The 25,114-nt window shown below is 36.7% G+C and overlaps 1 protein-coding gene across 3 annotated transcripts in view; it reads left to right on the plus strand.

Annotated features, from left to right (window-relative positions):
* PIK3R4 (phosphoinositide-3-kinase regulatory subunit 4) overlaps positions 1-25,114 on the plus strand; it is a 76,129-nt gene that overhangs the window by 30,631 nt on the left and 20,384 nt on the right. For all 3 annotated transcript variants that reach the window (XM_058553283.1, XM_058553302.1, XM_058553293.1), the window contains 6 exons: positions 3,325-3,470; positions 5,684-5,887; positions 12,783-12,984; positions 15,247-15,434; positions 16,517-16,727; positions 18,996-19,161. In XM_058553283.1, coding sequence (XP_058409266.1) covers positions 3,325-3,470; positions 5,684-5,887; positions 12,783-12,984; positions 15,247-15,434; positions 16,517-16,727; positions 18,996-19,161 — 1,117 coding nt within the window. The remainder of the gene's footprint in view (positions 1-3,324; positions 3,471-5,683; positions 5,888-12,782; positions 12,985-15,246; positions 15,435-16,516; positions 16,728-18,995; positions 19,162-25,114) is intronic.

The following is a 25,114-nucleotide window of genomic DNA, read 5'->3' on the forward strand; positions in this document are numbered from 1 at the left end:
CTTTAGAGTATCTGTAATCATTCTTTTAGTTTGTAATCCTAGTTTGGTTTGAATTTTTTCATGATTATGTTAAAAATAATTGCAAATTTAATAGAATATTGTTGAGTATTGGCAACACAATCATGATGAGAATCTCTGTGACATTGAAATGTTTTTGATTTTTCATATAAGCTACAGAGTGCTGAAACTTGAGGGATTCATTGTCTCAATCTTTTTCTATTTTTGTAAGAGCTAATAACTTGGGAAGCATAATTATTAATATTATAATAAAACAAAAGATAGTAGAATTCTTTTTGAATTTCTAGTCCTATGTGGTGTAAGGCACATATAGAAAGCACCCATTTTCATAATAATAATAAGAAAATGTATCATCTTAACATGCCTGTCTTGCTACCTGGAATATTTTCCTACTCATTCTCACTTTCTGAATTCTCACATCAGTGCTTTCTTTTTTCTCCTGTGCAAGTGGCGTTACCTCCCAAGGGTTGAGGTTTTCTTGCTTTTGACTTTGATCCTCTTAATTTTAGTAAATATACTCTGTATAAATATGTACTTTTATATTCTAATTTCACATAATACATTCTTTCTTTTGCCTAATTATTTGGATATTATTTTTCAGATTTAATGTAGCTTATAATTAGCATTTTATTTATCTGAAAAATGGGTGTCCGTTATTTTTAAGCAAAAATCATCATAAAGATAGTTTTCTACCCCTCAAATTTTGCAGAGATTTTTCTGGGCCCTACTGTTTCTAGTCATTGATCATGGGATGAACTTATGGGGTACTCATGTATCTTTAGTTTAGCATCAAATTAAATGATTATCTTTAGGTATAGAATAAACCCAATGTGGTAAAACTTCTTGGATGGGGAACTCCCTTCGAACTGGAACTGAATTTGGTACCAGCTATGGGGGAAAAATGCCTTGCTGAGAAAAATCAAGTAAACAATTATTTGTTGACATTTTAAACTATTTAAAAGAAAAAACAGTTTTTAGTAACTTAGAGACACTTAAAAGAAATGATAAACTGTATACATCTCTTTGTTCTGTCTTTAAACTGTGCATTGTCTATTGTAGTGATTCTTAAAGGGAATGGTGGTGGTGATGATTATCATGATTTCTTTGGTAGTTCTTTTAAAAACTACACTCTTCCCACTTAGATATGAATACTCACCTTCCCCCATGCTTGTCTCCAGATAATTAGAATGTATTGGATGGAGAAAAGATTGAGTACACTGTTTTATAGGAAATCCTCTTGATTCTGGTTTCTTGTTTTTTGAGTGTCTAAAGTTCTTTGTATCAGTTAGCTGCTTACTGATAACAGTAATGCTCTACAACAATCAACCACAGAATCTCAGTAAATGCTTCAGTGAAGTTCTCATCATGCATCTGCAGGCTGTATGGGTGACTCTGCTTTAGGCTTTGGCAACTCCAGATTGTCTGTGGTGATTGTGATCCATGTGTCTCATTCTGGGGCCCAGGTTAGTTCTGGGTGATAGCAGCAGCATGAGAGAGCAAGTCTAGCTATACAGGACGTGTCAAGCCTTTGTTTGTGTTATATCCTCTAACCTCCCATTGGCCAGAGCAGGTAATAGGACTGAACCAAAAGAAAGGGGCAGAGAAGTGCGCTTTGTACACCATGAGGGCAAGGCAAGAGTGTGGTTGTGTCATATAGATAACATAAAGAATTGGGACCAATAATTCAACCTCATACAGTGCCTGACTCGGCCAAGTCGTTTTGGGTTTAGTTACTTTTTGGAAATTTTTCAGTGTTTTTCCAGTCCTTGTTTTCCCTGTTGTCAAAGGAAACTACCCGTCCTCCTTTGTTGGATGTATTAGAAACTGCAGGATGTTTATGAAATAATCAGAACCTTCTCCATGTGTAATTAGAAGAATTGGAAATGGGAGAGCTTTGGAGACAGATTTTTTTTTTTTTTATTGATGTTTTAATGGTTTCTAACATTGTGAAATTTTGGGTTGTACATTTTTGTTTGTCCATCACCATATATATGACTCCCTTCACCCCTTGTGCCCACCCCCCCACCCCCTACCCCCACTGCCCCTGGTAACCACAGTCCAGTTTTCTCTGTCCATGTGTTGGTTTATATTCTACATATGAGTGAGATCATACAGTGTTTGTGAAGACAGATATTTTGAACAAATCTTTTCTCCTTCCTCTTTTTATATAAGTAATATTAGGATGTAACAGTATTCTCTATTAGCTTGGATTTCTTATAAAATCAGTATCCTCTAAATGCTGATGTTTTTGCATACTCAGAACTAATATAATTTTTTTTTTCTTTTAGATGTTTGATTTTTATTCTAAATCAGGTTAGTTTAGAAGTTTGAATTTTTTTCTGAATCTTACTTGGTTGAAATCATTGGTTTTAGGTGTAATACACAAAATAGTTAAGAGAGGTGAAAGACATTCATTTAATTTCCTGGTTTAATCTTGTATTTTAAACTCTTTAAGAATGGGCACCATGTTTTCTGCCTTTTAATTTCCATTCATAATACCTTGTGAATGAATTTATGACTATTGTATTAGATTTGATCAGACCTTTGCATTAAAAAGAATGTCAATTAGGTGAACTTGTTCCCTTAATCTTAATGCTATGGCTTGGAGGAGAAACAGCTTCTCAGTTTCTTTGCCCCTTATGTGGTAGATGGTATATCCTTGGACTTCTGTGGGTTAGTGGGTGGGAGAGTAATAATTTGCTATATACTGTTGGGACTTTTTTTTTTTTTTTTCCCCTGTGAGGAAGATTAGCCCTGAACTAAAATCTGTCACCAATCCTCCTCTTTTTGCTGAGCAAGACTGGCCCTGGGCTAACATCCATGCCCATCTTTCTCCGTTTTATATGGGACGCAGCCACAGCATGGCTTGCCAAGCAATGTGCCCGGGATCCGAACCCCGGGCCACCGCAGCAGAGCACGCACACTTAACCGCTACACCACCGGGCCGGCCCCTGTTGTGACTTTCTATGTCTCTGTCCACTGGTTTTTAACCCAGTCTTATAAATGAGTAGATGCTCGCCCATCTTCATTCCTGACTAAAAAATATAACTTTAAATCCTCAGAAAGTAGGTAACTGTTTTTATTCTTTTATGGTATTGCTGCTATTTATGATACAGAATATTATAATATCAATATGTTCACTTGGTTAAGTTTATACCTCAGGATAATTGAGTATGTGAAGGCACTTGATAGTAACATTTGGTATAATCCCTTTTTCAATGTGTTATAAGGGCAAAATTTATTTATCTTCATAGTTTGAAACTATTTATGAACGTGATTTAATCCATACCTTTTTTTCCTCTTTAGCCCCCTTTCTGTGTCATCCCAATCTGTGGATCCGCTATGGTGCTGTGGGGTTTATCACAGTGGTAGCTCACCAGATAAGCACAGCTGATGTCTACTGCAAACTGATGCCTTATCTTGACCCATATATTACTCAACCTATAATACAGGTATGCGTGTTCTAACGTGGCGTCAATCCTCCCTCCAAACTGTGCGCCTTTAAAAAAAGGTTTAGATAGTCCTATTTTTATTTAAATTTTTAAAGATTTAAATTAGGCTCCAGCGTTTTCACATTCCTTTCAAGCTAGCTAATGTTAAGGGAATGAACACTTTTGAAGATGAGAAAAGGTAAAGAGACTATTAGGTTATACATCATGTTGTGCATAGCACAGCACTCAGTAGTTCATACTTTCTTTTCTTATGTGTAATGTTGTAAAGCATCTGCTGTTCAAGTGAAATATAGCAGAAATGTGTGTTGATGGACCTCTGCTTTTATTGTGAAAAGTATAATTGATTTCAGCCTAAGTCAGCATTTATAAAAAATTAGAAAAAGCCCTTTTCAAGTGTTTGTTATTTACATCTCTGACTGGTTCTGATTTCCTTTTTTTCAAATCTAATAACCACCACCCTCCTCCCCAGCAGTATAGCACTTGATGATAAACTTTGGGTCTTTGGTTGGTACAAGGCAATTATTATTATTATTTTTTTTGGTGAGGAAGATGATCTCTGAGCTAACATCCATTGCCAATCCTCCTCTTTTTGCTGAGGAAGATTGGGCCTGGGCTAACATCTGTGCCCATCTTCCTCTACTTTATATGTGGGATGCCTGCCAGAGTATGGCTGGATAAGCGGTGCATAGCTCCCCACCTGGGATCTGAACCTGCAAACCCCGGGCTGCCAAACAGAGTGCATGATCTCAACCACTATGCCACCAGGCCAGCCCCTGCAAGGCAATTATTTACTCAACTTGTCAGTATTCATACCCTTCATTTTGCTGGACAGCCAACCACCAAAATAGACATTTAAGTTGAATGGACTGTTGAGAGATGATTCTGGCTGTTAAAACATCCTGAAATGTTCTGTTTTTACTAAAACTCCATTTCCCTTTTGCAAATTGACATGCCTCTCTGGCTTTCTCCAATGTTTATATCCCAACATGCCTTCCCTGTGGTTGGAGAAAGTGGCCTTGGATATCCGCCGGAAATGAGGGTGCTTTGGCCATGTCTTCAGTCCTCACTTTTCCCCACAGATTCATCCATTTCTGGGTTCATCATTCTTTATTTCATAGCGTTTGTTGAATTTTTTGTTTTTACCCCAAGGATAATTTATATATACATGAAAGATGGATAATATTACTAGGAAGTATGCCTTTTTTTGGGATTTCATTAAAATTTGCTTGGAAATCAGATCTAGAGATTCTACTACTTTTGACTCCTTATTCTTTTGGAAGTTTATTTAGTAAACTCTTTTATAACACGATGTGGAGAAAGTCTCCCTGGGATTTAAAAATTGCGTGCATTTGTAATAACTTTTAGTTGTGGTTTACTAAAATAAATCTGACGTAGAAGTGGTTTGTTAGAAATCTGCACCATTCTCTTTGTTTTTTCAGAAATTATTATTATCATTTTTATCATTATATTATCATTATTTTATATTTTGAAAGGCCAGGATCAGGAGTTGAGAGGCTAATTATCCGTATGCTTCATAAATCTTATCTTTCTCCAGTTTGGATTAGACAAAAGATACCCCTTTATGCTGGTTTCCACTGGCCAACTCACCAGGTAGTTAAATATATCTAAAGAAAGTCCTCTTGGTTACATTAGTAGTGCTCATCCTTTTTATTATTTTTGCATTGACAAAGAAGAGTCTTCTTAGGAATAATGAACAATTTCATGAATTCTGTGGAGACTAATGTTTTTTAGAAATGTTTGAAGCTACTGGGAAAACCTGATGACTGAAGGGAAGCCCTGTGGCTATTGAGCATCTTTTCTGGATCAGTACCTATTGGCTACTAGACCTGTGAACAGCAGGTACTTTTTAGATCTAGGAAGTCATGTGGCATTTTGGGATCTAGAAAAGACTCTCTTCCATTTTCTGAACTTTTCTAGCCTGGGTAGTTAATCATTAGTCTTCCAGTATGATAGACGCAGATGTCTATGCCACAGATGTCAGATGCCTAACAATGAAAGAAGAAATACCTGTGCTCTTTAAAGGTCACTAGTATTCTTTTTTCTTCTGGGCAAAAATTGCAGATGTTGATATCTCCCATTTTCTTAGAAAATAATGCAGATGTTAACTTTACAGAGGTGGTATTTATTGAATTTGAAAATAACTGTACTATATGTTGTATCTTTGGCTGATTGTTTTTATTTTTCTAATATAGATTGAAAGAAAACTTGTTCTACTCAGTGTTTTAAAAGAACCAGTAAGTCGTTCTATATTTGATTATGCTTTGAGGTCTAAAGATATTACTAGCTTGTTCAGACATCTTTACATGCGTCAGAAGAAACGAAATGGGTCTCTTCCTGACTGCCCTCCACCTGAAGATCCTGCTATAGCACAGCTTCTGAAGAAATTGCTCTCTCAGGTTGTATCACCTTTTTGAAATCTTACATTTAAATGCAAATTTCATAAAAACATTGAAGCTTCCATCTGGCTATTAAAAATATTTTTGGTTGATTAGGTTGCATCATAACAAATGAATAAATAAATCTAGCAGATATGTTATGCATTTGCTTTGGTATCTGGGAGATACTACGATGATGATAAGGCATTGGGTGGAGCTAAATAAGGAATCTTGGGAGACCTGTTAAGTTTTCTTTGTGATTATTGGCTATATAAATGATGGAAAGAATAGATATAACCTTAGATGTAAGTAATAAGTCTTGATTCAGTTCCATATTTCACTAAAAATATAATGAAATTCAATTAGAAGAAACATTACAGAGCACAGATGTAACTCAGGAAAATCCTGGTTTATTTCAGTCTAAATTTAGAGTATTCTTACTACATACAAACAGCTAAAATAACAGAGAGATTTATAATGCATCTTAGATTGAATAAACTAGCGGTTTACTGCTATGTCTTAAAAGCCTATGAATTTGGTTAAATTAACAAATCTTGTTAGAGCTAGGATGTAATCTTTTTTATTATACTTGACATTTGTAAGGCCTTTTTAGAAATATTGTCTAGATTCAGCATCCTGTTTTAAGAGGGATGTGTGGAATCTAGAGAAGTCAACATAGGAATTAAAATGGTTATTTTTATTGTATAAAGAATACAGTTTCTGAATAAATGCTCCATGAGCCATAAAACAAATACTGAGAGACAACTTTCATGACTGTCTTTAGGTCTGCAGGACGTTTTAGTTCTTGTCGGTCATATCTTATCTAATGAGAAAAGAAGAGGAGAAAGTGCTTCAGTTGTAGGGAGAGAATTTGATCAGCTTTGGGATGTAGATCTTTTCATGTATTTTACTTGTTACTGAATATCCAGTACTGTTTGATGCCCAAACATTGGTTTTAGTTATTGAATATTGAAACAGGCTCCTATGAGAGGGTGTTTAGTAACCATTTTGGTTCTTTTAGGTCTAAATTTTCCTGGAGGCTGGAGCTGCCTCTGAATGTCCCTTCTAGGCCGGTGGTTCTGTTTCCTATGTTTTAGAAGCCTTAATTTGATGTGACTTGAATTTGCCAAAGAGCTTGTTCTTTGGGTTTTCTTTTAACCCTGACTCATACATTAGATGTATTTTATATTTTAGAAAGCAATTTATGGAAAATTGGATATTGAGTCACATTTTTCTGTTGTTTCGCCTAGTAAGTAATCCTTATTAAAAAGATTTCAGCATGCAATAAAAACCTTCCAATTTAGATGTTTCTTCAGGCTTGGATGGTGTGATTCTTTGTATTTCTCTTCCTCCTTCAAATCCTGTATATTAGATAAAAAGCCTCTATACTGAAATTTCCTTTTCATTGTAAGTCATTAGTTACTTCATGGAACCACCCTAGCCCCTAGTTCTTGCTTTTCACCTTGTTATGGGTGTAGGTTTTGCCACTGCAATGGGTAAAAGGAGGGAGAGAGAAGGAGTAGTTTCCATAGCCTTTCTACTTTCTGCTTCCTACTGTTGTCCCAAACCCTTCCCGCATTGTTGCTTCCTCAGTGGAGCCTCCATGACTGGGTGCCATGATGAAATCACCAAAACTCACTGACCTGTATTCCTGAAATGTCAGTGCTTGATGTATTCATTTGTCCATCATTTGTCCCTTCATTTGTGTAAATGGGAAAAGGGGAACACATAATCCCCTGTTTTATATTGTTTGTGTAAATAATAGTTTTAGAAGACTCCTAAGGGTTAGGAGTACTCTGTTTCAAGGGACAGGTACTGCTAGTAGAAGGGAGAGCAGGCCAGAATCTCTGAGGTTTTCAGAAGAAGTAACAGCAGAACAACACCAGCTTCCAATTTTTGAGAACTTATAACAAGTCTGCCACTGTAATTAGTGCTTTCCATATTTTATGACTGCCCTTAAAATTAGCTTGAATGATAGATATTGTCCCCTTTTTATAGATAAGGAAACTGAGACTCAATGAGGGTAGTTAACTTGCCTATGCTCACACAGTTCAGTAAGTTTCAAAGCTGACATTTGAAGCTAAACCTGTCTAACTCCAAAGCCCATCCTCCTACACTATGCCATCTTGCCTCTCAAAATAAACGAAGGACAGGGAGCTTGCTTGGGTTTTATATAGACTTAGGAAGACTTAGGAAGAAGTCCATGTGCAGCTCATCTCCGCCAGCCCCTTGTAAGCCTTTTCTCTGCCTTCACTTCTTTTTGGTCCCTGTACTACCTGAGTTTCTTGGGCTTACTAGCAGAGACTTGGAGCCAGGGGAGGCTTTGGAGGTAGGAATTAAGTCCTTGTTCTTATTGTCAGGGATACAGAGGGAAGAGATGTTTTCAGCCTCTGCAAGTGGGAATTCTGAACACTCCTACAGCATTCTTTTTTACTTGGGGTTCTACAGTGCTCTTTTTTATATATCATGGGTAAAATAGGCCTTTCTAGACTGACCTAGCATTGTTTCTATGGGAAAATATGTTCAGAGTTCCAGATAATAGACTTAAAGTACACTTTTGGAACATTATCCGTATGGCAGTTGGAATCTGCCTGAACTCCAGATTTTCAGTAGGACTTACCATATGGAGATGAGACGTGGCAGGGCTGTTTTAGATAGACCTCATCTACAGGAGCTGCCTGTTTTATTTGTATCCATTTAATCAGACACTAATACAGAATACAAAATGATTTCACTCCCTACTTTAAAAAATGACAAATACTTTACATTTTGAACTTTTTAGTGATTTTTATTTTAATAATTTTTCACTGGATAGTATAGACACAAGGTGTAAAATTGAAAAGATATAAGAAAATATATAGTAAAATGTAAATTTTTCTCCCATCTCTGACCCCCAGCTACCCAGCTTTTTTCTCTGTTGATTGTAAATTTTATGTTGTTAGGCACTGAATTTCTATATATTTATATATATAGGGTTTGTTCTGTTGTATGTTAAATTACTTGGAATCAGTTTGATCCTTTTAAGCCTTGCTTTTAAGCTTTGTTAGGACAGATACAGAGCAACCTTTGGTCAGTGGCCAATTTAGCCCAACTACTAAGGACTTCTGAGAACATGATGCTCTGTGTAGTAAGAGGTCTTTCATCTCTGGCTGGTGGGAATGTGAATGATTCCCAGCCCCATGTGAGCCCTGGGAATCGTTTGGCTTAACTGATTTCTGGTTGCTCTTTCCCTGGCCTCTCTCACACATACGCAGTTCAATACTCAGTCGAAGACTTGAGGAGACCCGGCTGTAGCACTTGCTCTGTGCCAGATCCCTCTTTTCCAGTTCTTTGCCCTGCACATTTAGCTTTTATGGCTTCCTTGAACTCTGATTTGTCTCTTGATCTCTGTTTGAGTTCCGCTCCTTGTGCCATGGCCTGGAAACTTGCTCCAGAGGGGATGCTGGGACAGTCATAGGACTCATCTTTGTCTTGGGGATCACAGCCCTGCGCTGCTTGTTGTCCAGGGCCTGAAAAGTGTTATTTCATGTTTCTTGTCAAGCTTTCAAGTTGTTTAAAGTGGGAGGGTAAATTTAGTCCTGTTACTACATCATGGCCAGAAGCAGAAGCACGTGGATATGTTTATGGACTTACATTAGTATTGCACTTTCTTAGGCTTGATCTCTGGTTAGAGCAAAGTCTCCCAGCTTGTTTTTCTTTTTCAAGATTGTCTTGGCTGTCTTTGGTCCTTTGTATTTCCATATACATTTTCCATATGATGTTTCCAATTCAGCTTGCCACTTTATACAAAAAAAAAATTTGTTGATGTATTGGTTGAGATTGCATTGGAACCTATAGGAGAAAATTGAAGTTCTGACAATATTGAGTCTTTCAGGTAATGAACATGGTATGTATCTTCTTTTAATTAGATCTTCTTTAATTTATTTTAATAATGTTTTATGGTTTACTTTGTAGAGTTTTATACATTTTTTTTTTTGGTGAGGAAGATTAGCCCTGAGCTAACATCCGTTGCCAGTCCTCCTCTTTTTGCTGAGGAAGACTGGCCCTGGGTTAACGTCTGTGCACATCTTCCTCTACTTATTATGGGACGCTGCCACAGCATGGTTTGACAAGTGGTGCGTCAGTCCACGCCCAGGATCTGAACCTGCGAACCCCAGGCCGCCGAAGTACAGCATGCGAACTTAACCGCTATGCCACTGGGCCAGCTCCCATTATACATCTTTTATTATAAATATTTTGGGTATTTGATTTTTTTAATGCTATTATAACTGATATATTTAAAAAGTTATTTTTGTATCTGGTATACAGAAAACATTTTTTATACTAACCTTGTAAAACTTACTTATCAATTCTAATAACTTGCTTATGTGTTTCTTTTGAATTTGTACGTTTGCAGTCATATTATGTGTGAATAGTAACAGTATTATTCATTTTTTTCCATTCTGAATACTTTCATTTTCATTTTCTTATTTAAATGACTAGCATCTTCAGTATAGTGTTAAATAGAGTTGGTGATAGTGGGCATCCTTGCTTGTTTCTCATCTCATTGGGAAAATTCTCAACATTATACCGTTTAGTGTGATGTTTACGAATAGCTTTTTTATACAGTCTTTTCATCAGATTAAGGAAATTGCCTTCCATTTCTAGCTTAGTAAAAGGATTATTATGGAAGAATGTTAAATTTTATCAAATGTCTTTTCTTTATCTCTTGAGATCCTTGTATAGTTTTTTGCTTCTGGTAATGTGGTGAACTATACTGATTGATTTTCCTATGTCATCAACCTTTTATTCCTGGAATTTTGGACTAAACACAACTTTATCATATTACATTTATATTTAAGTAATTTTTATTATAAAATACATAAATATAAATATACAATATATAAAATAAAGTGATATAAAATTATGTAAAATACATTTTAATATAGGCTAGATTTGGTGGTTTGTTGATACTTTATTGAATATTTTTGTATTTAGGTTCATGAATGATTTGTCCTTCAGTTTTCATTTCCTGTAATGTCCTTGTCAGTTTTTTTTTTTGATGGTGCATTTCTAACATTTTTTATTGAGATATAATTCACATATAATAAAATTCACTCTTTTAAAGTATAAAATTCATTGGTTTTTAGTATATTCACAGAGTTGTGAAACCGTCACCACTGTCTAATTCCAGAACATTTTCATCATCCCAAAAAGAAACCCCATGCCCATTAGCAATCATTCCCCATTTGCTTCTCCCCTCAGCCCGTGGCAACCACTAAATCTACTTTCTGTCTGTACAGATTTGCCTATATTGGATATTTCATATAAATGGAACCATACAATATGTGGTCTTTTGTGTCTAATTTCTTTCACTTAGCAAAATATTTTCAAGGTCCCTCCCTGATGTGGCATATGTCAGTACTTCAGTCCTTTTATGGCCTTTATGATGGCCCTACCTTTTGTGGACTGAAACAGAGCCCTTTCTCTTGTGAACTAAAACATAGACTAACAAAAAGAGTAAAACTCTTACTATAGCTATAAAATTGTCTACGTTAAGCAAATTTTAGAAGGAGAAGTGAAAATAAAAGAAAAATTTCAGGTTAATATTGGAAAAGTTTCAGTCAAGAACTCTATGATTATTGTACTTTAATGCAATTTTCTTTCATTATTTCTTAGCTTGCTAACTTTCTAGCGTTTGTGTCTTATTGTTCCTGTGGATTGTGAATATTAATTTAAATTCCAATGGGATTCTAGATTGATGCCTCAGGGGAATTGCCATTTTCTTAATTTTTTCATTTGCATAATCACATTCTAGAGGATTCTGTGGATGGTTGGAAAGTTAAGAAAATGCAGAACTGTTCCATTTATCAAAATATTTAAGTTTCACATTGAATTATTTAATATTTATTGGCTGTCAATTTCAAGTGTTCTAAGTGTCTTGGGTAGATTAACTTATTAAAATTTCATAATAACCTTATTTATTTATTTATTTTTTGAGAAAGAACGACCCTGAGCTAACATCTGCCAATCCTCCTCTTTTTGCTGAGGAAGACTGGCCGTGGGCTAACATCCGTGCCCATCTTCCTCCACTTTATATGGGACACTGCCACAGCATGGCTTGCCAAGCAGTGCATCAGTGCGCGTCCGGGATCCGAACCGGCGAACCCCGGGCCGCCGCAGCGGAGCGCGCGCACTTAACCGCATGCGCCACCAGGCCGGCCCTCATAATAACCTTATAAGACGGGTGCTAGTAATCTCATTTTATAGATATATAAATAGAGGTGCAGGGAAATTGGGTAACTTGCTCAGGGTCACACAGATAGAAGTAATGGAGCTAGAATTTGAACCTAAGCGTTCTGACTCCAATCATACCATTATCCTGGACTGCTAGTGAGTGTGTTGCTTACATTTGCAGTTCAGCCAGCATGCCTGTCAGTTGCTGAGGTGTGTAGAATGTTTTATATATCATACAGTGCCTTCACACACGCTGTCTCATTTAATATTCTCAACACATCTAGGAGCAAGGTTGAAGTAAGTACACTTTCTTTTGCTTAATATTGGATTTCCAGAGTTTTTGTTTAGATACTACTGTTTGTTTATTCAAAGTTATATATTAAAGATCTACTAGATACTGGGAACTGTATTAAGTTCTTTGAATATTTCAAAGATGAAGTATACTTGAATGCTCTCATTTAGGACGTTAAGATGTAAATCATGATACAAAGTAGAAAGTGCCGTAATAGAGTGTTCTGGGAGATCAGAGTAGTGAGATGTTGTTCTGTATTGATACTTTCTTTTTCTCTTGCCTTTGCTTGCTTCATTTTGCCATTCTGACTCTCAGAATTGTAAATTGGATGACGTGAACTTCCATTCTGAGGCCTGTTGTTATGTTTTGCAAAAATAACCTAGAACCTATGGTTTTATTTGGTTTTAGGGAATGACGGAGGAAGAGGAAGACAAACTTCTGGCACTGAAAGACTTCATGATGAAATCTAACAAAGCAAAGGCCAATATAGTGGACCAGAGCCATCTTCATGATAGTAGTCAGAAAGGTGTAATTGACTTGGCAGCCTTAGGCATAACTGGGAGACAAGTTGATCTTGTTAAAACCAAACAGGAACCAGATGACAAGCGAGGTTAGTGTATTTATGTGTGTGTGTGTGTTTAGCTTGTTATTATTAGTTATTTTATAAGGCTAGTTTTAGCTACTGAGTAGTAAAATAAAAAGTCACATTTCCCAGATATAGAACTTTCAAAATACAGCGAGTGACTCCATTATATAGCAGGAAGATTGAGGGAGGAAAAGTGGAGAAATGAACTAACAGTTAAGAGATTAAGTAACCTGCCAAAATCATGGCTCTGTATGTGTCAGAATCAGGATTCAAACCAAAGCCTGACTCGATAGCCCTGCTCTTATAATAAAATCATGTTGCCTCTGTGGAGGTGTATGATTGAAGATGAAATTCTGTTTTTTAATCCTTTAAACACCAACCCAAGGCCAATAGTCTATGTAAAATGAGATAAAGTTTTCTAGTTTGTTATTAGTCTAGTCTAGTAGACTTATTAGTCTAGTCTTTTAGTCTAGTTTGTTATCTCTGCCAGACTTGGCATAAAGTGTTTACAACTTAATTATCAGTGGTTTACATCCATAATATGTAAAGCACTCATACAGATTATTAAGAACTCTAAAAGGAAAATAGTGAAGGATTTGAACATACAACTGATAGAAGAATGGAAATGCATGTATTTGAAAAGGTAAATAAATGCAAATTAAAATAATGAGATGCCATTTTCCGCCTATGTGATTAGCAAAGACTGATGATACCTAGTGTTAGCAAGGTTGTAGGGAAATAGGCATTTTGTTACACTGTTGATGAGATTATAAATTGAACATACTCTTTTTAGCAGGCAATGTCCTTACTCTTTGACTTGCTGTTTTCAGTTCTGGAAATTTCTCCTAAAAAACACTGACAGGAATGTGAAGAAATATGTATAAGAATATTCTCAAAGCAACAAAGGAAATACAGTAATTCCCCCTTGCCTGCGGTTTCGCTCTCCGTGGTTTCAGTTACCCACGGTCACCCGTGGTCCAAAAATAATAAATGGAAAATTCCAGAAATAAACAATTAATAAGTTTTAAATTGCATACCGTTCTGAATAGCATAATGAAATCTCATGCTGTCCCCCTCCATCCCACTCGGGATATGATTCATCCCTTTGTCCAGCGTATCCGCACTGTGTATGCTACCCGCCCGTTAGTCACTTAGTAGCTATCTTGGCTATCAGATCGACTGTCATGGTATTGCTGTGCTTATGGTCAAGTAACCCTTATTTTACTTAAAAAATGGCCCCAAAATGCAAAGTAGTGATGCTGGCAATTCGGATATGCCAAAGAGAAGTCTTAAATGGCTACCTTTAAGTGAAAAGGTGAAAGCTTTCTACTTAATAAGACAAGAAAAAAAATTGTATGCTGAGGTTGCTGAGATCTGTGGTAAGAACAAATCTTCTATTTGTGAAATTGTGAAAAAGGAAAAAGAAATTTGTGGTAGTTTTCCTGTCACACCTCAAATATGTATGTATAGAAAACAACATAGTATATATAGGGTTGGGTACTATCTGCAGTTTCCGGCGTCCACTGAGGGTCTTGGAATGTGTCCCCCTGTGCATAAGGGGGGACTACGATAATTGAGGTGTCCATTAATAAGGGAATGGTTAAATAAATGTTCAGTGTATTTAGTTAAGTAGGAGAAAAAGGAAGTTGTGAAACAGTATATATTATTTTATTATTGCAAAATAATATAGTAGTATATCATTAAACTACTATGTAGTTTATGAGGCATACAAAGTTATCGGGGCAATTTGTGTTATATTTTGGTAATGCTAGAACTTTGTGTTACTTGATATACTTTTTGTAATCAGGCAAAGATTAAAAAAAAGGATTTCTCATCTGTTTATAGTCAGGAGGCAGCCATATAGCAATTGATATTTTATTTCTTCTATTTTTTTTTGTTTTTTTCTTATGTAACTGACGCTGGAAATAGAGAGGTCATATTTAGCAGTGTAGTCAGTGACGTTTGAAAAAGTTGTTTTTATTGTTGGTTCTTCAGATAAAGAGGTTCCTTGAGATTCAGCTAGCCTGAAACTAGGAAGCAATTGTGTCCAATTATTAATACTGTTGAAAACGCATCTGTTCCATCTGCCCTAGCGTTGCAGTAAGAGTTAATGAGTTGATACATAAATATAAATAAATTGAAGATCATAAAGAACAAATAGGATGTGAAGTCCATTGCTGTCCCTCTCTGACCAAAAAAGTAAAAGTGGAAAAAAAAGAGCAATAAAAGAACATATTGGTTTTAGAGGCTTCCTTCAGACTAACTATTCTGAATCTGTTTTCATAGCTAGAAAACATGTAAAACAAGACTCAAATGTAAATGAAGAATGGAAAAGCATGTTTGGATCACTGGAACCACCCAACATCCCACAGGCCCTACCAAAAGGGAGTGACCAGGAGGTGATTCAGACTGGGAAGCCTCCTCGTTCCGAGTCCTCTGCTGGCATTTGTGTCCCTTTGTCAACTTCTCCGCAGGTACTATCAGCTAAGCAATAGTATTCCTTTTGTCTTGCAATCCCATTCTAGTGTTTTGGACTTTTAAAGGCTGTGTACTATACTAGAAAAATCAATATTGTAACTTGCCCTTTAGGGAGGACATGTTTCTTTCTAAGACAGGTTAAACCTTTAATTTTATAGCCAAAGGGAAATTTAGTTATTGAAAACATCAAAAAAGGTCTCATTTTAGAGTACTCACCACCAATAAAGTGATCTGAAATTGTAGGTTGAAGACATCATTATGAACTGTGATTATAATTAGGCTGCAGTAAACCTTTTAAATCTCCTTTTATTCTTTCTCTAATATAACATGGTTATATGAGTAAAATAGCAAGAATACTTCCGGGAAGAAAAGTCCCAAATTTGCCATGTGTGAGAAATGTCATGATGATTTTGATAAATTTGAAATAAATTTGTAATTTAAGGTAGCTTTTCCCTAGCCAATCATATTTTAAATGAAAAATATTAACTGAACCAAGTGATAAAATAGTATTTCTTCTTTCACTTAAATTAATGAGGATTTTTGTTTAATGTTATTGATGCACTGATAATTTTTTTTTAATAATGTAGAGGTTTGGAAATATAATATTTGTGGTTAAGCTTCATTTTAACTAGATTTTCATTGAAATAATGTCATTGTATTTAAATGGATTTAAAAATTAATACATAGGGGGCCGGCCCGGGGGTGTAGTGGTTAAGTTCGCCCTTTCCACTTCGGTGGCCTGGGGTTCACAGGTTTGGACCCTGGGCACGGAGCTATGCACCGCTCATCAAGCCATGCTGTGGCAGTGACCCACATACAAAAAATTGAGGAAGATGGGCACAGATGTTAGCTCAGGGCTAATCTTCTTCAGCAAAAAGAGGAAGATTGGCAACAGATGTTAGCTCAGGGCCAATCTTCCTCACTAAAAAAAATATATATATAAATAAGTAAATAAATAATAATTAATACATTAATAAGGACAAAAAGCTGATATGAATAGAGAGAACACGGATACATTTTTATCATCAACTGTACTTTGCTTATGACATAAATACCTATAATTGTGTTTGTTTCGCAGGTTCCAGAAGTGACAAATGTCCAAAATAGAAAACCAACAATACAGGTTTTAAGTAGTACAATTTTACCATCCACCTACCAGATTCGGATCACAACTTGTAAAACTGAACTTCAGCAACTCATACAACAAAAGCGGGAGCAGTGTAATGCTGAGAGGATAGCTAAGCAGATGATGGAAAACGCTGAATGGGAGAGTAAACCACCACCACCTGGTAAAAGTGCCATTGATAGGCAGTTGTATTCCAGCCCAGGTGCTGAAGCCTGGAATCTAATGCAGGGTACTGATAATGAATTACCAGGCAAAGGAAGTCAGAACAGAACTGTCACTTTGGAAGCCCAGAGGAAGAAGCAATAAGTGAGAAATCTTAAGTCATTGTTTGTGGAGTTTGGATCTTCCTAACTCTGGGGACAACTTGCAGTGTCTTGTTTAGACCACTTACTGTTTTGTATTTTAGCCTGTCTGTGGTCCAAAAATGGACCCATATGTGGTGCTGGGTTTGACTTGCCTGCTTAGTGTCATGCCACTTTCTCGTTGAATGTCAGGCTTCTTGGAGTAAACTCCGGCTTTTAATTTCTGAAGAGTTTAACATCTATTAATTTCCTTTAAAAAAAGATAAAAAAATTCAGACAATAATGGATACTTTTAAAAAGAAAACAAAATCACCTATAACCCTACCACTCAACAATTATCAACATTAAGATTTTGGGGAAACACTGCTATATTCTTAGAAAATTTAAAAGAAATTTAGAGGTATTTCAGATGAAAATGTGGCTCAGCTTTGTTAACAGACTGGCTCAGTGTAATGTGGTAGAGCTAGTCTTTGATATTAGATTTGTAGATTTTGAAAAACATTTTTAATGAGTTTCTATATATAGATTTTAGTAATAAAAATTTAACTTGAAAACTCTGAGAGGAAATGCATAGTGTGCTTAAATGTGGAGATTTAAAAATTATGTGAATTCCCATGGACTTCTATTGTGAACTTGAGGAAGATGCTGGTAGAGATCAGTAATTTAAAGATTTGGAAAATATTGTTAAGTAGTAAGTGGCATCTCTAGTCACATAAATTTTCTTATCAAAATAAATGTCCTGGAATATTTAAATTGTTTCTGTATTATAGTTTGATATTATTTACCAGCCCTGCTTTAAAAACAAAAAAAGTTGACCACAAACTATTTTATGATAGAATCAGTCTTTATAAGTGGCATTTTATACTTAAGTGGAGCTGTATGTTTTATTCAGTAATCACGCAAAAGGTGTCAGATTTTGTGGTTCTAGAAATGTGCAATGACTGTTGGACTCTTGATTTTTTCTTTTCACACTTGAGTGGTTGTGTGAAATTGATTTTCTCTGGAGGGAATTGTTCAACCTAGCCTGGTAGAATATCTAGGCTTCACTGGAAAGTGTTTTTGATCACTTCCAAAGCCAGCATATCCTCCTTAAAAATTGCATTCAGCTGTTCTTCCCATACATGTGGGCTAGAGACTCAAGAGGAAACATTGTATTTTTTTGTCTTAGAGTAAGCCAGGTTTGGCAGTAGTCTTGGTTTCATTTTTGTTACTTGGCAAAAAGAAGTAATTTCATCCTAAAATGACATTGTTATCACTTACTTAGGCATAATGCTGACTCCCAATATAGTATGATCTTCAGCATAGCTTTCTGTTTTGTTTTAAAATAGATTAATGTTAAATATTATTAAATGTTACACTTAATATAAAAGTTTATTCGTCAAACATTGAAGACAGTTATATGCAAGGACGTGCTAGATACTGTGAATGATTCAGAATGGATAAGACATGGTCTCTGGCCTCGGAATTTATCATAAAGGAAATTAATCATACACAAAAAGAATATGCATAGTAAAGCAGAAGGGTATAGATGTCATAAAGAAAGTACTAGAAAATCCATAGGCATTCTGAGGCTGTAATTTGTAATACCATTTATACTAACATGTTGATACCATAGGATAAATGATTGCAGATAGAGAAGAAATCAATATTTGGGAGTTTACTGTGGGTCTGGGACAATGTTAAACTCTGTATACATCTAATTAACCATATAGTCACCCTTTGGATCTGGGTCTTTGAGACTTTCAGGCTCTAGCTGCTTCCCTAGTACCTGATTTCTCTAGGTCGGGATAGTCATTACCTCTTGCTACTGAGCAAGTAGTCAGGGTTTTTCTGGGTAGCAAGTGACTGTTGTGCCTTCTCAGACACTAGAGAATGGCCCCAGAGGCAGTCTTTCTAAGGCTATTTGAGCGACACTTAATTGCTATCTTGGATGTCTAATCTATTATCAATAGATAATAGTTTCTGTCATGGTCCCAGTAGACCATTCTGTATTGGCTGGCTATTGGTACCCTTTGTTTAGTCCTTATGATTGTTCCCATGCCGGTTGTTGGTGACTATAGCTGGGAGGCTAAGGGGAAGATTGTATTTGTAAACTATAGTTTAAGACACATTGCTTTGCTTTTCCTTAGGGTGGCGTCCTAAAGGGCTGCTTGTTGCACATCTTCATGAACACAAATCTGCTGTGAATCGAATTAGAGTCTCTGATGAACACTCACTTTTTGCAACATGTTCAAATGATGGCACAGTGAAAATCTGGAACAGTCAAAAGATGGAGGGGAAAACCACCACTACCAGGTAACATATGCTTACAAGGAGAATCTGTTCATTCATTTAGTCAGTCAACGAATACTATTGAGTGCTTACTCTGTGACAGGTGCTGTCTTAGGTGCCAGGGACACAGCAATGAGAAATGAACAAAAACACCTCTTCTGTGGAGCATTCCTTCTAGTGGGAGGTGACAGACAATAAACAATATAAATAAGTAAAACATATAGTATGTTAGATGGTAAAAAATTGTTATGAAGAAAAGTATAGCAGGAAAGAGGGATAGGGAATGCAGTAGGGTAGAATTTTAAATAAATTGGCTAGAGAATGCCTCACAGAGAAGATGTCATTTGAGGAAAGACCTGAAAAAGGTGAGAGAAAGAGCCATGTGGATATCTTGGGGAAGAGCGTTCCAGGAAGAAGAAACAAGGATTTCAGAGGCCTGAGGCAGAAAGATGTTGGGCATGTTTGGGGAATAGCAGAAAGGTCTGTGTGGCTGGAGCAGCGTGAGCAAGGGGGGCGGGGGGTAAGAGAGGGCAGATTACATAGGGCTTTGTAGGCTGTTGTAAAGGACTTTTGACTTTTACTCTGAGTAAGATGGGGAGCCTTTGGAGGGTTCTGAGCAGACAGACATGATCTGAGTTAGATTTCAACAGAATTACTCTTCGCTTTTGTGTTGAGAATAGACAGAAAAGGGGCAGGACAGAAGCACTTGGGAGGCTATTACAGTAATTCAAGCAAGAGGTGGAGTTAGTGGGAAATGATCAGATTCTGAATATGTTTTAATGGTGGAGCCGACAGGATTTGCTGAATCTTGAAATTTGGGTTAGATGGAGTGTGAGCAAGAGAAAAGTAAAAAAATGATAGAATGGCTAGCTATGTAAGGAAAAAATATATTATACCATTGCACCACTGTTATGATCAAGATGGAGATAATGTATGACTTGAAATCCCTAAGACTTTTTAAATACGCATAATGTGATTTTGATAAGTGTGATTATAAAAGATATTTTAGATTTGTACAACTTTATAGTTATGTCCCTACTTGATATGCAGTCTGTTTGTCCCCCTCCTCCCATCTCCCAGTCCTCCCATCCCCATCAGTTCTACCATGTTTATATTTGTTCAGTGCCTCGTTTGGTCTGTCTGAGAAGAAAGCTACTAGAAATTAAAATTGAATCTCATGTACATAAAAAGACGTGGGGAATCTTTGATGCTTTTCTTGTTATCAGTTCATTGACCATAGTTAACCACAAAATCATCAAACAAAAAATCTTTGATAACTAAAATAATTCAAAAGTTTACTCCTTACTTACCAACTTGATACGATTTTGTGCTATTTATTTTTTTAAAAGAGCTCTATATTTTCACACCATGCTTAATTATTGTTTTCACATTCGTTCTGTCTTGGCATTGCATTGGTCAAAGCATAAATCAAAGACCAATAAAAGAATTCTGGCTCCATGTAGCGATTTTTTGTCAGCATTTTATTATGAAATTTTTAAACCTATAAGAAAGGTTGAAGAGCTTCACAGTGAACACCCATGTACTTGCCACACCGATTCTATAATTAATAATTTTACTATTTTGCTGTGTCATATAATTATCCATCCTATCAATTCATCTTCTTAAAATGTATTTCAAAGTAAGTTGCAGACATCAGTACACTTCTCGTAAAAACTTCAGCATGCGTATCATTAACTAGAATTCAGTATTTGTTTATAGTTCTTTCTTTCTTTTTTGGCATAAAATTTGTATGCTATGAGGTACACAGTTTGTTTTTTTGTGTGAGGAAGATTAGCCCTGAGCTAACATCTGTCGCCAATCCTCCTCTTTTTGCTGAGGAAGACTGGCCCTGGGCTAACATTAGTGCCCATCTTCCTCTGCCTTATATGGGACGCTGCCACAGCATCGCTTGACAAGTGGTATATCGGTGCACCCCTGGGATCTGAACCCCGGGCCGCTGCAGTGGAGCGTGTGCACTTACTGCGCACACTTAACTGCTACGCCGCTGGGCTGGCCCCATGAAGTACACAGATCTTAAGTGAACCGTGCTATGAGTTCCAACAAATACATACACCATGCAACTTAAACCACTCTCAAGATACAGAACATAACCATAACACCAGAATGTTCCCCTCATGTCTTTTCACGCAAAATCCCTGCCTCCTCCCTGCTTGCAACCATTCTTTTTCTTTTTCTTTTTTTTAATTAATTAATTAATTTATTTTTTGTGAGGAGGACTAGCCCTGAGCTAACATCTGATGCCAATCCTCCCCTTTTTTCTTGAGGAAGATTGGCCCTGAGCTAACATCCGTGCCCATCTTCCTCTACTTTATATGGGATGCCGCCACAGCATGGCTTAACAAGTGGTGCGTTGGCGCATGCCCGGGATCTGAACCTGCGAACCCCGGGCCGCTGAAGCGGAGTGCACACACTTAACCACTTGCACCACTGGGCTGGCCCCCCATTCTTTTGATTTTTTTCCCACCACCATGAGCATTTTGGTAAGTATTTTAAACACCTCTTCTGATAATTATTTTCCAAATGGTTCTTTGTTATCATCATCATCACTGCATTCATCATCCCGTTTATTAGTAGGATAAGTTTAATTGACATGAGTAAACTTCTCAAGAACTTGGAATCATCTGTTAGCTTTGCAAACATCTCACTTGTAAATTCTCAAATAATTTTTGTCACAGAGTCATGCCTTCTGTATCCCAGTGTCACATATTTTAGGCAGTGGTATCACAGTGTCACATTTCAGACAGTGGTATCCCAGAAAATGTAGCAGTTTAGCTGACTGTATAGTCATTGAGAAGTTTGTGTGATTGTCAGGAGATTGGATTTTCTCTGGATTCAGCTGCTCTCTTATTGTGGAGTGCAGTAGGCCTTGGCTTGGAGATTTCATTCCAGGTCCTGGGGGGGGGAAGAGGGAAAAGGAACAGAATGTGTTGCCCTTATCACATGCCTTCGTGAACTGATGAAGGGAGAAGGAGGCCATTATTTTTGCCAGAACCAAGTGGGAACAGCTGGGGACTGGGAAAGAGTAGCAAAACTGATGTGTTTTCCTAGGAAATGTTACTGATACATTCTGACTGCTGATGCTTTTCCCCTATGTATTATGTTGGCTGACCACCCAGTTCCCAGTCCTAACTTTTCTCACTGAATTATGATTGGTAATTTAGGCCACTTGGATTTGGCTCTGCCATTTTCTTCTTTCTTATTTGAGTTAAACTTTTAGTTTGTCCACTGGGGACTAGTTCTTGAAAAATTGCTGTTTTTCTAAACTTTCACACAGATTTTTCAACTTAATCTTTTATAGTATTATAAGTTATATTTTCCATATATACTTTTTATTCTACCCTATTTTTGGCTCATTTAGCTTCTCAATTTTAGGGGAGATGGGTGCATTTGGTACTTGTTGAATTTGATGGTAAAACATCTAAGTGAGATTTTATCCCAAAGAAGAATTGAAACAATATGAGAGATGTACAAGAAAGTTACTAGTATTAGGGTTACATATTTTTAGAGTGACTGATAGTCTTGGAAGTCAAAGTTTTAGAGTAGTATGGCTACTCTGAAGAAAAGGGAATGTAAAGGGTTGTAAAGGCTTGAATCTTAGGAAATTGAGTTTTGGGGACCAGAAGAGAGGGGTCTGAAAAGGAGAGAGAAGAAACTATTAGACTGCAACAGAAGAGAGAGTTTTAAGAAAGGGACTTATAGGCAGCTCTTAAATGCAGTAAAAAAGCCAAGTACCATGAAAACCTAATAAGGCCATTGAGCAGTCTCATATAGTGCCCTTCAGTGGAATGCAGTTGATACATCCGTCATCCCTGGAGGACTTTTTGACGATATATATCACAAGCCTTATGATGTCCATATCCTAAGGAAATAACTAAGAATAAACTCAGATTTAGTTTTAAGGCCGTTCAGATTGGCTTTCTTTATAATAGTAAAAAATGAGAGGCAAACTAAAGGTTTAGCAGTAGGAGTGAAGTTGGATAAATAAGTGATGATGCAAATGTAAAACTGATGTTTTGGAAATAAATATTTTGATATGAAATATATTGATATATTGTGTGAAAAGTAGTTGTTTAAGAAGAGCTTGTTGGGTTTCTATTTTTGGAATGAGGAGTAAGGACTTCCCAAAATCTTCTCCCCCATAAAAACAGTGAGAACACTGACAAAAACTGTCAAAATCAACTTTTTCAGAACTCTAGAGTTAGCTAAAGTCTTGCATCAATCCAAAGAATGTTATTTGAGAAATACAGCTGACTCTCAGAACAGTGAGCCATGTGCTCCCTAATTTCATCCCCCTCTACCAAACTCTGTGGTAGCTTTGAAAACTAACAGTCTCATCACTAAGGTAGCCATGAAAAACCAGCTGCTTAGTAGCCACTGGAGGGGTCATAATGGCCTTGGAAACTCCGCAAAAGCCCCATCTCCAGAGAATTGTCACTATTTGACCTTTCTGCCAGCTTGCTGAAAAGTTCCATTCTCAGGGCCTGTCTTTATTTAATCTGACTCATACCTCGTTCTTTGAGAAAAACTACCCACAGGACATTGTTGAAATTATCAGTGTTCTTTATTTAACATTGCAGCTGCCTGAGGTGGCATTACCAGTTGTAGCTAGCAAGAGGCTGACAAAAAAACTTAAAAGGAAGAACTAGGGAATGAGATGTCCATAGGGGCCTTTGAAAAGTTTGGATGTACTCATGGACATATATAAGGCCACATGCATGTGCAGGGTTGTGCACATGTCCAGGAAACAACTGAGAAGAGCCTGAATTCTCACCTCCGGCTAACCTTGAGATTCTGTGCAAGCAAGAAATGAAGGATGAGGCAGAGTTGTGAACTGCTTTGTTGAAGGTGTGGCACAACACATAGAGAGCCTCCCCAAAGGCTAGAACACTCAGTTCAAGGCGTGTAAGGAAATGTCTTTGCAGTCCCTAGCTGACCGCTAAGCTAATTGAACAGGGACTTCAGTGGCCACACTGAAGGGAAAGAATACAGACTTTATGGAATCAGTCCACACATGTGAAAGAATACAGATTTTATAGAATTGGTCCAGGAAAGTCACTAAACAAACAAACAGCAACAACATTAGAATAATCTTATTTCCGAAGTTGACACATATTAATTAGGATGTCCAGTTTTGAATAAAAAATTACAAATCAGGCAAAGAACCAGGAAAGTATGGCCTATACACAGGGAAAAAGCAGTCAATGGAAACTGCACCTCAGTAATCCCAGACATTGGACTTACTAGGTAAAGACTTTAAATTAGCTATTAAAATGTGTTCAAAGATTTAAAAGGAACCATGTCAAAGAATTAAAAGGAAAGTATGAGAAAAATGTTTCACCTAATAGACAACTATCAATAAGGAGATGATAAATAGAAATTCCGGTGTTGGAGAGTATAATAACTGAAATGAAAAGTTCACTCAAGAGGCTAAATAGCAGATTTCAACTGGCAAGAAAATAAAACAGAGACTTGAAGATAAATCAGTTGACATTATTCAGTTAGAGGTACAAAAACTAAAAAAGAATAAAGAAAAATGAACAGAGCCTCAGAGACCTGTGGGACACCATCAAGTGCACCAACATACATTTAATAGGAGTCCCAGAAGGTGAGGAGAGAGTAAAAGGAGTAGAGAGAATATTTGAAGAAATAATGGCTGAAAACTTCCCAGATTTGATGGAAAACATTAATCTGCACATCTAAGAAGCTCAACAAATTCCCAGTAGGATAAAAATCAAAGAGAGCTATTCCAGACACATTTTAAGCAAACCATTGAAAGACAAAGAGAGAATCTTGAAAACAATGAGAGAAATATGACTCATCACAGACGAGGGATCTGCAATAAGATTAACAGCTGACATTTCATCAGAAGTGATGGAGATTGAAAGTCAGTGAGATGACATATTCAAAATGTTGAAAGAAAAAGACCGTCAACTGGTAATTCTATATCCAGCAAACT

This window comes from Diceros bicornis, chromosome 2, assembly GCF_020826845.1.
Source record: "Diceros bicornis minor isolate mBicDic1 chromosome 2, mDicBic1.mat.cur, whole genome shotgun sequence".
NCBI classification, from domain to species: domain Eukaryota; kingdom Metazoa; phylum Chordata; class Mammalia; order Perissodactyla; family Rhinocerotidae; genus Diceros; species Diceros bicornis.